Raw genomic sequence first — 15,627 nt, 5'->3', positions numbered from 1 at the left:
TGCCCAGAAAGGAGGGCATGATGCATTCAATCATGGATCTCAAGGCTCTGAACCGCTTTGTACGGGTGGAGTTTGAATGGAGTCTATTGTGTCGGTGGTGGCGTCCTTGAATCAGGGGGATTTCTTGGCCTCCATCGATATCAAGGATGCATATCTCCATGTCCCCATATTCGAGGGACATCAGTGATTCCCCTGCTTTGCAGTGGCAGAGGAGCATTTTCAATTTGTGACGTTACCCTTTGGTCTCGCCTCCGCTCCCAGAGGTTTTACCAAGGTCCTGGACCCTGTGCTGGCCTTGTTATGTCAGAGAGGAATTTCAATTGTGGGGTATCTGGACGATCTCCTGTTGTGAGCAGACTCTCATTCGGATCTGTTGGACAATATCTCCATTACAGTTCAGACCCTTCAGGAATTTCGGTTGGATGATTAAGTTCAAGAAATCTGCTATCTGGGGCTGACTCTCGACTCCACTCTAGCAAGGGTCTTTCTCCCCTTGGAAAAGGTTCATAAGTTGCAAAGGGTGATCAGGTTGCTGATGGGAACTGATCAGTCCTCCCTGCGGGCCTGCATGAGGGCCCTGGGTCTGACGGTGTCTACCTTCGAAGCAGTCCCATTTTCTCCATTTCATTCTGGGTCTCTGCAGAAAGAGATTCTGGCAAAATGGAACAGAGACCCTCGGTCACTGGACCGGATGAGTCATCTCACAAAGTCGACCCTATCCTGGTGTATCCAGTCTCCTGCTCTGGATCAAGTCCTTCCAGCCACTGTTCTGGATGGTGGTCACCACGGATGCCAGCCCGTCTGGCTAGGGTGGAGTGCTGGGGAAACTCTGTGCCCAGCGGACTTGGGCGTCGGATGAGTCCTCCTGGCCGATCAACATTCTAGAGCTCAGAGTGATCCAAGTTCTGCCTGTTCCAATGAACAAGCTGGCTATGCGGTTCTCTGGTTTGGATACAGTCGGACAATGCCACGGCAATCATCAACGGGGCAACAAGAGTGCCCTGGCGGCCAAGGAGGTGGCCGAGATTCTACTGTGGGTGGAACACAATGTTCTAGCTCTTTCCGCTGTCCACATTCCAGGTGTGGAGAATTTGGCAAGCGTTTTACCTGAGTCGTAAGGTGTTGGATCAAGGGAAATGGTCCTTTCATCCGGAGGTTTGTGACCAGGTCTCGGGATCCTCTGGCCGACGCAACAGATGCTCTGGTGGCTCCTTGGAGCCAGTATCAGCTGATTTATGCCTCCCCCGCTCATATTTCTGTGGAAGACATTCCAGTCATTCTGGTGGCACCAGACTGGCCTCGGTGGTCTTGGTACGCAGACCTGGTAAGACTGGGCGTACATCCTCCATGGAGACTTCCTCTGCGGGAAGATCTGCTGTCTCAGGGACCGATCATCCCTCCTGCTGTACGATCGCTGGCTTTAACGGATTGGCTGTTGAAAGCAAGGTGTTAAGCGATAGAGGCCTTTCTGACTCAGTGATTCCTACCTTTTTGAATGCCAGGAAGTTGACGTCTAGGAAAATCTATCATCGTACGTGGAAATCGTACATTTCATGGTGTGACTCGCTGCAACTGCACCCTCGCTTGTTTTCTGTGGCTAGGGTTTTAGCCTTTTTACAAAAAGGGGTTGAACAGCGCCTGGCATTGGGCACTATCAAGTAGGGCTGCGCATCTTCACTGGTCTCACAATTTGATTACGATTATCATGTCAACGATTCGATTCCACGGTGCACCACGATTACGACACTTGCCCAGCCCACTGCCCAATGGTTTTCAAAACGTTATAAAAAAGATAAAATAACAATAAAGCAGTCAAAAATTAAAGAATCATTTTTATTTTCATCTGCTCTTTAAGGACACTTCCCTGGACCCTGGCATGGCCTGCAAGCCCTGCATAGTTCAACTGCATACATATAGGAAACTCTGAAAATAGCATAGCAGAGACAGATAACACTATTTACTAGAAGTAACAATAAAATAGTATGGCATCAAACTGTAGTAGTGCAGTTTACTTCTTCATAAAAGAAAAGAAAATATTAATATAATGTCTAAACCTTTTAAAGTACAACTAAAGGCAAAACTTTTAATTTTGATTTTGGATAGAGTGGAGGAGAGGAGATGTATTAGAACATCTGTCAGTGTTTATTGCTGTCTATGTTGTCCACGCTGGAGAGATTTGCCCTCTCTATTTGTCCTTTGTTTTTACCATTATCATTGAAAGTAAAATGAAACCCCCCCAAATTTTGTGTTATTATTGGGATTTCCTCTCACTTTCAGTTTGGGACAGAAAGTGAAGGTAAATTTCCACAAAGGGGCAAACATAGGGTGACCACATTTTCTAACTGCCATTCAGGGACACTTACTTTCCCAAGTGCATTTCGTCAATTTTATACGTGAGACTGGCAAAAACATATCTGTCTGTGCATTTTTCAGTATTTCTGCACACTTTAACTGGTTAAACTTACATTTTGTCCTCTTAAATGCTGATAATAACGGTCATTGGATTACAGACAGTCAGTTACAGCAGGCTGAGGCGCCGCACAGTAGAGATCCCGGCTCCGGCTGATGTCACCGTCGTCACGTGACTCGGCCGCGCACTGCGTGCAGCAAGGCAGGGGAGGAGCCACACACACTGGACAGTACTATGCGATGCCGATCTGATTCGGCGATTGCATAGTATAAGGAAGTGACTATCTGTCACAGCACAGCAGCGGACGGCGGCTCACGGGCTCAGATCATTCCGGAACACTGCATTGTCCCGGAATGAGGGTGACCGGGACCCGGGACAGACTCTCCAAATGCGGGACTGTCCCAAACGCGATCCGGGACACGTGGTCACCCTAGGCAAACATGGCAAAAATAAACCTTACAGGTGTAATAATTAAATAACCTTCCCTTGCTCTATCCAAAATGAAAAATACGTTTTGCCTATTGTAATGTCTCGGCTGTGTGTTGCTTGAGGTACACAGCTTCACATCAAGTAATAACCAAATCTCAATGAAAGAAGCGCTGGTTTCTTTGATGCAACCTTTACTGAGATATAATCCATACATGTGCCTTTACATATGAATAAGCAGATATGTGGTGGACATGAGAGGACATAAAAGTATGTGGTAAAACTGTAAAACAAACATATGAAAGACAGGTATAAGTATGGCTATTCAACATCATACATTATACATAGTTATGCAGAAGATAGTGCTTACTACATACTGGAACACATATTATGTATACAAAGGTCTAACATCCCTCTATACAGGCTGAACTAGCAAATCCTTTACTTACAGGCTTTTGGTGTACATCAGGTTTGCAATAGATTAGCTTGAGAGGTCCTATGTCTGTTCCCTATGGTGGCTCACACTGGAATGGATAGACAAGTTTAGACTTGCCCAAAGCAGAAGGGAGAAGACCCGCCCCTAGGCTACAAGAAAATGGAGGGTCTTAAAGGGACAGACACTGCTGAGTTCCAGATACAAGATATACAGTGCGAAGGCAGCACACTCCCCACCTGGCATACTTTTTGTTATGCCACTAACCATTGGACAGAAGTAAAACGACTTCAGAAATTGGCCTAGCATACACCTTGGGAGTGCCCTGTCTAACAACTCTAACTTCAACTTTTCTAACTTTAGCATCACTACTAGGATCAGTTCCCACAATGAGTCCAATAGGCCACTCGTTCCTGTGGGCCTGAGTGTCTTTTAGTAAGACAACATCTCCAATTTGTAAGTTGGGCTTGTCATCTTGCCATTTCTTGCGTGACTGCAGTGTCACCAGGTATTCTTGTCTCCACCTCTTCCAGAAAATGCCCGCAAGACTTTGAACTTGTCTCCATTGCTTGGTGTACAAGTCCTTGAGGTCAAAGTCTCCTGTGGGAGCTATCACTGGTTGCATCTTCTGGGTCAGCAACATTGCAGGTGTCAAGACTGCCGGCATCTCCGGATCTGTGGACACTGGAACCAAAGGTCTGGCGTTCATAATGGCCATGACTTCAGCCATTAGTGTAGTCAAAGCTTCATGTGTGAGGTGAGTGGATCCAACCTTCAGGAGCATAGCATCAAGAATGCGACGTGCTACTCTTATCATCCTCTCCCAAGCTCCTCCCATATGCGATGCGTGAGGAGGATTAAAAGTCCAAGTGCATCCTTGGTCTTGACTTCAGCCATTAGTGTAGTCAAAGCTTCATGTGTGAGGTGAGTGGATCCAACCTTCAGGAGCATAGCATCCAGAATGCGATGTGCTACTCCTATCATCCTCTCCTAAGCTCCTCCCATATGCGATGCGTGAGGAGGATTAAAAGTCCAAGTGCATCCTTGGTCTTGAAGATAGGAACCTGTTTTAGAGTCTGTAGAGATGATCTTCAATTCCTTGCAGGCCCCAATAAAGTTTGTACCACGGTCTGAACGAATCAATTTCGCTGGTCCTCGGATAGAGAAAAATCTTCTCAAGGCGTTGATGAAATTTGAAGTGGATAACGATTCAATCACTTCGATGTGAACTGCTCTGGTACTCAGGCAAGAGAACAAAACAGCCCAACACTTACTTTCGGCACTGCCTCCTCTGGTCTTGCGAGAAGAGATGTTCCAAGGGCCAAAAACGTCTAGACCTACATGAGTGAACAGAGGATCTGAAGCAAGTCTGTCTGCAGGTAAGTTTGACATCTTCTGAACCTCAAGTTTCCCTCTAATCTTCTTGCAGATCACGCATTTGCTGATCACACTGGAGACTAGTCTCTTACCTCCTATGATCCACAATCCTGCTAACCGTGCTGCTCCTTCAGTGAAGTGTCCTCCTTGATGTGCGACTTGCTCGTGATAGTGTCTCACCAGAAGAAGAGCGATGTGATGATTCTTGGGTATGATGAAGGGATGTCTCTCTTGGATAGTCATATCCGCTGCCGACAAGCGACCTCCAATTCTTAACACTCTGTCTTCGTCGAGGATAGGGTTCAACTTCTTGAGCGAGCTGTGTCGAGAAATCTCTTCCTTTTTCAGAAGGCTTTGGATTTCTTCTTTAAAGACTTCCTGCTGGACGCATCTGATGATCGTGACCTTGGCTTGTTCAAGGTGGTCTTTGGTACGCTGATCAGTATTGGTAGCTCTGCAGGAGTATCTGGCTAGACAGATAAGTTTTCCGATTGCACGGGTCAGCGACTTCCAGCTTGAAAACCTTTCAAATCTATGGGCGCCCAGACTGTCTCTTGTAACTAAAGTCTTGCAAACTGCAGCTTGAGGTCTTACCTCTTTGTCTTGATCTGGTTCTATGAGTTGAAAAGTCTCTACCTGAGTAGTCTCTTTGGTTTCTGGCTTACCAAGAAAGGAAGGACCTAGTTTGGACCTTAGTTTGCTTGAGTACAGCGGCTGACATCAGTCTTGTCCCGTGATCAGCTGGGTTCTTGTCCGTGCTGATGTGATGCCACTGTTCTGGACTTGTAGACTTTCTGATACGTGTCACTCTGTTGGCCACGTATGTATAAAATCTTCTTGAAGCGTTGTAAATATATCTAACACAATCTTGCTGTCTGTATAAAAGTTCACTGCATGGATCTCAATGTCCAGTTCTGTCGTAATCATGTCTGCCATCTCTACAGCTAAGACAGCAGCACAAAGTTCTAGACGTGGGACAGTATGAGCGGGTCTCGGAGCCAGTTTAGATTTTCCCATAATGAACCCGACATGGCTTTGTCCCTCAGTATCTATTACCCTAAGGTAGGTTACAGCTGCGATAGCCATAGTGGAAGCGTCAGAGAATACGCATATTTCTCTTCTCTTTGTAGCAGATAAGGAAACAGGTGCGTACGGTCTTGGGATGCTGAGTTGTTCAAGCTCTAACAATGAGTCTTTCCACAACTTCCACTGCATTTTCCTTCTCTTCAGGTAGAGGTACGTCCCAGTCACTTTGTTCTTGCTCAATAGTGAACTGTCTCAAAAGAGCTTTGCCTTGCATGATGATAGGTGCTACGAATCCCAGGGGGTCATAAAGACTGTTGACTGTAGATAGGACACCTCTTTTTGTAAATGGCTTCTCTTCTCTGGCGACCTTGAAGGTGAAACTGTCAGTCTTCAGGTCCCAACTAAGCCCAAGACTTCTTTGCAAGGGTGGTGATTCTGTTCCTAGATGCAGGTCTTTGAGGTCTTTAGCACGGTCTTCCATTGGAAATGCTTCCATAACTCTGCTGCTGTTGGAAGCTATCTTATTCAATCTTATGTTGGATTCTGCCAACATTTCTCTTGTACTTTTCAAGACCTTAATAGCTTCTTCGTTGCTGGAGAAAGAAGCAAGTCCATCATCATCTACGTAAAAGTTCTTCATGACGAACTGTTTGGCTTCTTGACCATGTCCTTCATCTTGCTGTGCTGCTTGTCTCAAGTTGTAGATAGCTACAGCTGGAGAAGGGCTGTTTCCAAATACATGTACCTTCATCCTGTACTCTGTGATGTCTTTGTTAAAGTCATTGTCTGCATACCACAGGAACCTGAAGTAGTCTCTGTGATCTTCTTGAACAAGGAAACAGTAGAACATCTGTTGTACGTCTGAAATACAAGAGTCCAATTGCCCCCCGAAACAATGCCAGAACAGGTCAGAAGCACAGAGGTTAAGAAATGATAAGCTCAGAGTCCTGTCTACAAATGCTCGCAGTTTAGGTAAAAAAATCAATGAACTTGGGTCAATAATGGCATCTGAGAATGTAGATTTAGTGGCTGTTACGGAGACATGGTTTAATGAAAGAAATGACTGGGACATAACCATACCAGGGTACTCTTTATACAGAAGAGACAGAGAAGGTAAGAAAGGAGGAGGAGTGGCCCTGTATGTGAAAGATAGCATTAAATCTAACCGAATACAAGTTGGTGAGGCCAACATAGAGTCAGTTTGGGTTACGTTGCAGTTTGCTAATCATGCAGTAACTCATGTAGGTGTGATATATAGACCACCTGGTCAAGTCAAAAAAATAGATGATCTACTAGTTGAAGAAATAGCTAAAATGACAATGAAAGGAGAAGTTATCATTATGGGAGATTTCAATCTTCCAGATATAAACTGGAAAACCAAAATAGCAAGTTCTACCAGGAGTACAGATATTCTAAATTCCCTACTGGGGTTGTCTCTGCAACAAGTGGTTGAGAAACCAACCCGGAGGGAGGCCATTTTGGATTTGGTATTCACAAATGGGGATTCGGTATATGATGTCATTGTAGGCGAAACCTTGGGATCTAGTGATCACCAGTCAGTGTGGTTTAATATAAGAACTGTGAAAGAGTCACACCACACAAAAACAAAAGTTTTAGATTTTAGAAAAACAGACTTTTCAAAAATGAAAGTAGTCATAAATGAGTCCTTATCAGACTGGAACGGATTGCATGGAGTCCAGGAGAAATGGGACTACTTAAAAGGTGCATTATTGAAGGCAACAGAAAATTGCATTAGACTTGTCAGTAAAAGCAAAAAAAGGAAGAGACCACTGTGGTACTCAGCAGAAGTGGCCCAAATCATTAAAAATAAAAAGCTAGCATTTTGTAATTATAAAAAAAACCCAGAGCAATGAAGATAAGGAAATCTACAAGATTAGGCAGAAAGAGGCCAAGCAAGTTATAAGAACTTCTAAAGCGCAGGCAGAAGAAAAACTAGCTCAGTCTATGAAAAAGGGGGATAAGACATTCTTCAGATATATAAATGAAAAAAGGAAATTAAAACAAGGAATAACTAAATTAAAAACAAAGGACGGAAGGTATGTAGAAGAGAATAAAGGGCTAGCTGACTGCCTTAATGAATACTTCTGTTCAGTTTTTACAGAAGAAGGACCTCCACTTGAAAGGATGACTAATGAATCGTTTGATGCATGTGTCTTTACAGAGGAAGACGTTCTAAGATTGCTGTCTAAAGTGAAGACAAATAAGTCACAGGGTCCTGATGAGATACACCCAAAATTATTAAAAGAGCTTAGTGGTGAGCTGGCAAAACCATTAACAGATTTATTTAACCAATCATTAGTAACAGGAGTCGTCCCGGAAGATTGGAAATTGGCAAATGTCGTGCCCATTCACAAGAAAGGTAGTAGGGAGGAATCGAGCAACTATAGACCAGTGAGTCTGACATCAATAGTAGGCAAATTAATGGAAACCCTATTAAAGGATAGGATTGTGGAACATCTTAAATCCCATGGATTGCAAGATGAAAAACAACATGGGTTTACTTCAGGGAGATCATGTCAAACAAATCTTATAGATTTTTTGGACTGGGTGACTAAAATAATAGACGGTGGAGGTGCAGTAGACATTGCATATCTAGATTTTATTAAGGCTTTTGACACTGTCCCACATAGAAGACTTATCAATAAATTGTAGTCATTGAGCATGGACTCCCATATTGTTGAGTGGATTAGGCAGTGGCTGAGTGACAGACAACAGAGGGTTGTAGTCAATGGAGAACATTCAGAACAAGGTCATGTTACCAGTGGGGTACCTCAGGGATCTGTACTGGGACCAATTTTGTTTAATATCTTCATAAGTGATATTGCAAAAGGCCTCGATGGTAAGGTTTGTCTTTTTGCTGATGACACAAAGATATGTAACAGGGTTGATGTTCCTGGAGGGAAACGCCAAATGGAAAAGGATTTAGGAAAACTAGAAGAATGGTCAGAACTCTGGCAACTGAAATTTAATGTGGATAAGTGCAAGATAATGCACCTGGGGCGTAAAAACCCAAGGGCAGAATATAGAATATTTGACACAGTCCTGACCTCAGTATCTGAGGAAAGGGATTTAGGAGTAATTATTTCAGAAGACTTAAAGGTGGGAAGACAATGTAATAGAGCAGCACGAAATGCCAGCAGAATGCTTGGATGTATAGGGAGAGGTATAAGCAGTAGAAAGAGAGAAGTGCTTATGCCGCTGTACAGAACACTGGTGAGACCTCACTTGGAGTATTGTGCGCAGTACTGGAGGCCATATCTCCAGAAGGATAGAGATACTCTAGAGAGAGTTCAGAGAAGAGCTACTAAACTAGTACATGGATTGCAGGAAAAAACTTACCAGGAAAGGTTAAAGGACCTTAACATGTATAGCTTGGAAGAAAGAAGAGACAGAGGGGATATGATAGAAACTTTTAAATACATAAAGGGAATCAACTCGGTAAAGGAGGAGAGCATATTTAAAAGAAGAAAAACTACCACAAGAGGACACAGTTTTAAATTAGAGGGGCAAAGGTTTAAAAGTAATATGAGGAAGTATTACTTTACTGAGAGAGTAGTGGATGCATGGAATAACCTTCCAGCAGAAGTGGTAGCTGCAAATACAGTGAAGGAGTTTAAGCATGCATGGGATAGGCATAAGGCTATCCTTCATATAAGATAGGGCCAGGGACTATTCATAGGATTCAGATATATTGGGCAGACTAGATGGGCCAAATGGTTCTTATCTGCCGACACATTCTATGTTTCTATGTTTCTATGTCTGCTGTTACTGCTACGAGTTCTTTTCTGAACCTGATGAGTACTTCCAGGAGTGTATTGTTCAGGTCAGGTCCGCTGAGAAGGACATCATTTAGTGAGATGCCTTCGTGCTTCGCACTAGAGTCAAATACTACACGTATCTGACCTGGTTTCTGAGGATGGTACACCCCAAATATTGGTAAGTGCCAGTGTTCTTGGTTTTCCTGTAGTGGTGATGCCCTTTCTGCTTGCTCGTTGTCAAAGATCTTTTGCATGAAGGCTTGGAAGTGTTTCTTCATACTTGGCTTTCTTTGTAGAGTGCGTTGCAACGACGTGAAGCGTTTTTCAGCTTGTACCCTGTTGTCAGGAAGGCAATGGCATGGTGACCGGAAGGGTAGAGGGGCTACCCAGCTGCCTGACTTGTCTCTGAAGACTTCTCTGTCCATGATCTCAAGGAAGAGTGTATCTTCCACCGAGGGTGCTGGCTTGTCGTCGTCTCGTGTTCTTTCAAACACTTTGCAGCCTAGTTCATCTGCATCTCCAGTTGAGGCTAAGTCTTCCATGCACCTCTGGATACTCTGCTGATGTGTTGGGTTACCTAATCTCTCTTTAATGTGTAGACTGTTGGTACATGGGTAAAGACAAGATATACGACCATTCTGTAACAGATGTGTTCTGTAAACATTTACCTTTGCTGGTCTGTGCAGTCCGTCTAGACATACCTCTCCAACGATGACCCATCCGAGATCAAGGCGTTGTGCAAATGGTGCGTTGTGTGGCCCATTGTACTGTTCTCTGACTTTGTGCACTCTGAGGATATCTCTCCCAAGTAGAAGGGTGATTGCAGCATCTGGATCTAGTGCTGGTATCTGGTTGGCTATTCTCACTAGATGAGGGTGATGACGAGCAACTTCAGGTGTGGGGATCTCTGACTTGTCGTCTGGTATCTCATCACATTCTATAAGGGTAGGAAGAGTCACCTTTGTCTTTCCATCTAATGACTCGATGATGTAGTTGTTTGCTCTTCTCCCTGTCGTCTCTACAACTCCAGAACAAGTCTTCAAGGTGTATGGAGTTGGACTTCCTTTGTCACCGAAGAGGTCAAAGAACTCTGTTTTTGCCAGAGATCTGTTACTCTGTTCATCCAAGACTGTGTACATCTTGCTTCAATACATTTTTATTGATTTTCAAGGATAAGGTAACATAGGAATAAACCTCCAACATGGAGGATAACATAGGGAGTGTTACAATTAACAAGGGGAGGGAGGGGAGAAAAATACAAGGGTACAAGTTGTATCCAGTTCAAGTCTCATAAGTAATAAGGTACAGTTAGGCTGGCCATACACTATACAATTTTCTTGTTCAACTTTCCTTTAGATTTACCAAAACCATGTAATATAGGGTCAAACCTAAACACTTTCAATTTGTATGCAGTCAGGCAGGCCCTTGCACTACATAGTTTAAGGTAAATCTAAAGGAAATTGAATAAGAAAATTGTATAGTGTATGGCCAGCCTTAGTATACATGCAAAATCATAACATTGAAGGTAGAGGATAGAGGACGGGACCGTCCTCCCCAGCCCAGAACCCATAGGGATCAATGTCTCCAGGCCAGGGAGGACTAGTTCCCGGACTCCACCCTAAAATAGGTTTAGGACATTTTGGTATCAGGTGTAAGAAAGGGCCATGATGCCCATGCAAGTTGAAATTTACTGTAGGTTAGGTTATTAATTGACAGTGCTTTCTCAAGTACATAGTTCTCGTTTACTAAATGTATAACTTTGGAAAGGTTTGGAATGACTTTGGATTTCCAGTTTCTAAGTATTAGGTTTCTGGCAGCTAATAGGACGTGGATTATTATTTGTCTATACATGAGGGGATATGTGTCAATGTTGAGGTTTAGGAGGGCTAGTTCAGTGCTTGGATTCCTCAGTACGCCAGTGCAGGTAGCGATGCACTGGAACACGGAGTTCCAATAGCTTTTTAAAGATGGACATTCCCATAGTATGTGTGATAAGGTACCGGTCAAGCCACAATCACGCCAGTAAAGGGGTGAGAAATTGGGTATCATCTTGGACAGTCTGTATGGGGTATAGTACCATCTGTTTATGATTTTGGACATCATTTCCCAGTGGTTGGTGCAGTGGGAGAAACTATATGTGGATTTAATTGCTTTTTGCCATTGGGTCAACGTGAATGTTTGGTTTAGGGATTTTTCCCATTTAATCATGTGATGCGATTTCTGGGTTAGTGAGTCTGCTGTCAAAATAGAGTATGCTAGGGAGATTCCCTTGCGTTCTGGTTCTTTTGCCGTGATGAAGTGCCAACGCTTGGGAGTTGGTGTGGGTTTCCTGTAGTGGGTGTTTGGACAATAATAGTAGTATTTTGGAAAGGGATATCGACGTATATGGAGTCATATTGAATTCTTTTGTAATCGCTTCCTTAGTTTTAAGAGTATGATTACTATAGAATTGTTTTAGGTGACTGATGCCTAGTTTATCAAAATGATTTATGTTTAATTTTTGTATTTTGGATGTTAATATATCTATTGGAAGAGGGTTACTATGTTCTAAATTTTAGGGTGGGTTGAGATTTAGAGATAGATCTCCAGGCTTGAAGGGACGCTTTAATTGTTGGTGATAGTTTGCACCAGCTCCAGGGAATCCATAGGTCGCTTAACAGTAGCCATTTAAGATTTTTGGTTGGGGCTAGATATTCTTCAATAGAGGCCCACAATGGGGAGTCGGGTTTGATGTCCCAATGTTTCAGTTGGTCTATGCGTGTCGCCCAGTAATAGGCTGAGAGGTTCGGTAACCCTGCGCCTCCCATATATTTATGTGTCGTGAGGGTATTGTACGCTATTCTTGCTTTTTTCCCGGCCCAAATGTACTTCCGTAGGATGGTCGAGAGAGCATCGATCTGTGTTTTGGGGATGGGGATTCGTAATGTTCTGAATGTATAGAGTATTTGTGGGAGGATGCACATTTTCATTGTTGCCATTCTGGCACCCCAGGATATATCCACTTTTCAAATCTTTTAAGGTCGTCAGTGATTTTCTTTTTAAGTTGTTTGAAGTTGGACGGGAGTAGTTCGGAGAGACGTGGGGTAATGGAAATTCCTAGGTATGTTATCTTTTCTGAGGTCCAGGGGTAGGGGCATGTTAGTTGAAGGTATTGTTTGTTGTCCTGTGCTATATCTAGCTCAAGTATGCTTGATTTGGTAGGGTTAATTTTGTAGTATGATATAGTACCAAATTCTATTAGGATTTTGTGGGCTGTTGGTAGTGAGGTTTTGGGGTTGGTCATCATTAGAATTATGTCATCGGCGAATAGGTTGATCTTGTGTTCTAAGTTTCCTGTTTTAAATCCTGTGATTTCTGCTTCTGATGGTATTGCTTCCGCTAGGGGTTCTATGGAGAGATTAAAGATTGGTGAAAGGGGGCAACCTTGTCTTGTGCCGTTTGTGATAGGGAATGGTCTGGAGAGGGCCCGGATGTGAATACTTTGGCGGATGGTTGGGAGTAAAGGGCAAGGATAGCCGATAGTATATTACCAGTTAGTCCGAATTTGAGTAAAGTTGAAGTCATGTAGTCCCAATTGATTCTATCAAACGCCTTCTCTGCATCCAAGGTTAGGAGCAGAGAAGGCGTTTGCTTCGATTTGGCCATATGTATTATATTTATTATGCGTCTTGTGGCATCCGAAGTTTGCCTACCGGGAATGAAGCCCATCTGGTCTTTTTTGATCAGAGTGTGCATCACTTTCTGTAGCCTTTTAGCTAGTATTTTGGCAAAAAAAATGTAAGTCCGTGTTTAGTAGGGAGATCGGTCGGTAGTTACTAGATAATGATACGTCTTTTCCTGGTTTGGGTATTGTCACTATGTATGCCTCGAGCATGTCTTCTGGAAATGAAGCTTCGGAGATTGCTTTATTGAATACATCAGTTAGGTTAGGTGTAAGGAGATGGTGAAAGGTTTGGTAGTATTCGCTCGGGAATCCGTCAGGTCCGGGTGATTTCCCGTGTGGGAGTGTTAAGATTGTCTTTCGAACTTCGTCTATGGTGATAGGTGCATTAAGTTGTGTTAATTGAGAATCAGAGAGGTGGGGGAGATTACGTTTATCTAGAAACTGTAAAATAGATTCTTTAGAGGGTTTAATGTTGGTAGGGTCGGTGTCTAAATTGTAAAGGGAACGGTAGTAATCTGCGAATTCGTTCGCTATATCATTACGGTGTGTAAGTTTATGCGGGGAATGTAGTTTGTTTAAGTGGGTTATTCTGGATTTCGTTTGTTTGGTTTTTAGTCGGTTTGCTAGTAATTTCCCTGCTTTGTTGATATGTGTGTAGTAGTTTAATTTTAGCTTTCTTAGTTGGATATCGTGTTTTTCTAATAGTAGTAGGCGGAGTTGGTATCTCAGAGTGTTTAGTTCGTTGGTCAATTTTGGTTGTGAGTGCTTCTTATTTTCTACTTCTAGATTGTGAATTTGTTTAAGGATTTCAGTTAATTTTTGGTTGTATTTTTTCCTTACTATGGAATTTTGCTGTATGCATATACCCCTCATGTATGATTTGTGTGCTCCCCATAGTGTCCAGGGATCTGACACTGATGGGGAGTTGATTTGCATATATTCTTGTAGGTGTTGTGACAGGTGTGTGTTGCTTACTTTGGATTGCAGATTTCTGATGTTGCATCTCCACACCTGTCCCGTACCTCTAGGGAGTCCCTCGTCAACTGTTATCTCAACCACCGCGTGGTCAGACCACGTGATGTCCTTGACAACAGCCGAGGAGGTCCTTTCCAGTATGGGCCAGTCTGTAATAAACATGTCTATTCTTGAATATGTTTGGTGTCTAGCCGAATAAAAAGTATAGTCTCTCTCTGTGGCGTGAAGGCATCTCCACGTATCATACAGACCTTCCTTGTGGAGTAGTCCTTGAAGGGAGATTTTCCTTCCTTTCGTCGGGGTTGAGGAGTCTATAGTTGGGTCTGTCGTCGAGTTGAAGTCTCCGCATAGTAGTAGATTGCCATACTTGACCTCGTTGATCTTCTTTATCAGTCGTCGTAGGAATCGCAGTTGATGTGTATTGGGTGCATACAGTGCCACCAAGGTTAAAGGAAGGCTGTTAAATGTTCCAGTTAGAATGATGTATCTTCCATCTGGGTCCGTGATGAGGTCCTTAATTTGTGTAGACACCGTATGTTTTATTGCTAGTAGCACTCCTTTCTTCTTAGTGGATGAGTTTGCAAGGAAGATATGAGGGAAGTCCTTGTGAGTACATTTAGGGTGGTTCTGATCTTGGAAGTGGGTTTCTTGGAAGTTCGGGGTTCCTGCGGAATGCCGTCATTACTTTCTCCTTGGTTTGGAAGAAATGGACCCTCATGAGTACATCTCTCGGTATGTCAGGAGATAAAAACGCAGGTTTCGGTATCCTGTGGCTCCATTGCTGACAGGGTTGGTGCTAGTGATGATAATAGTTTAGTTGCATGCTGTTCAAGTTGTTGTGGTAGGATTGATTCTAGGATCCCTCTTAGTTTACGATTGTTCCTTCTGGATCTATCCTCTAAGTCAGCCACTTTATCTTTGAGCCAATCTAATTCTTCGGAATGTCTGTTATGTGCGTCAACCATGGCATTGTAGGAAAGAGCGTGTTTGCTGACAGAGTTCTCCACCATGTTGAGTCTATTTCCCATATTTTGCATTTCATTTTTAAATTCATGCATATATCCCATCACATCAGCGTGCAGAGAGGTTCTGAATGTGTGCATAAATGAATGCAGCATGACATCTGACATTGGATTGCCAGTGGTTGGATAAGAAGCAAAGGGATCAGTATTATGTATGTTATGATCCATGCTGGGGAACTGTGGCTGTGCTGAGTATGCTATGTTAGAGGTCTGTGTCTGTCCCTGTTTGGCTGGTGATACAAATCTTGCCTTATTCCTGACAGGGCTTCTGGATGTGGGTGATCCTGGTGAGGATGATCCTGAGGATCCCCCACTGTCAGGGTTTCCTACCTTGCAGATCGTTTGTTGGATGGGTCCTGCCGCTGTGTGCTGGACTGGAGGGTGTGCTTGTAGGAGGCGGCCGCCGCCACCATCTTGCAGAATGCAGGGGTCATGCTGTCTGGATATCAGCTCCATTTTCTGGAGTTGTGTGTTTTCCCTGCGGCGCCGGGTCATCTCTTGTGGTTCCCCGGGGT

At 43.5% G+C, this 15,627-nt stretch overlaps 2 protein-coding genes across 5 annotated transcripts in view; one reads left to right on the top strand and one right to left on the bottom strand.

Moving 5' to 3' along the window:
* SEMA6B (semaphorin 6B) overlaps nucleotides 1-15,627 on the top strand; it is a 1,069,016-nt gene that overhangs the window by 308,142 nt on the left and 745,247 nt on the right. The window lies entirely within an intron of this gene.
* Nucleotides 3,532-5,732, bottom strand: LOC309544501 (uncharacterized protein; the record flags this gene model as incomplete). Its single annotated transcript, XM_082243407.1, has 3 exons — nucleotides 3,532-3,852; nucleotides 4,956-5,346; nucleotides 5,455-5,732. 3 exons carry the CDS (start codon nucleotides 5,730-5,732, stop codon nucleotides 3,532-3,534), a joined length of 990 nt encoding a protein of 329 aa, XP_082099533.1.

This window comes from Pelophylax lessonae, assembly GCF_965119305.1.
Source record: "Pelophylax lessonae genome assembly, chromosome: 1".
Classification (NCBI taxonomy): domain Eukaryota; kingdom Metazoa; phylum Chordata; class Amphibia; order Anura; family Ranidae; genus Pelophylax; species Pelophylax lessonae.
This window is presented reverse-complemented; position numbering and strand designations above follow the sequence as displayed.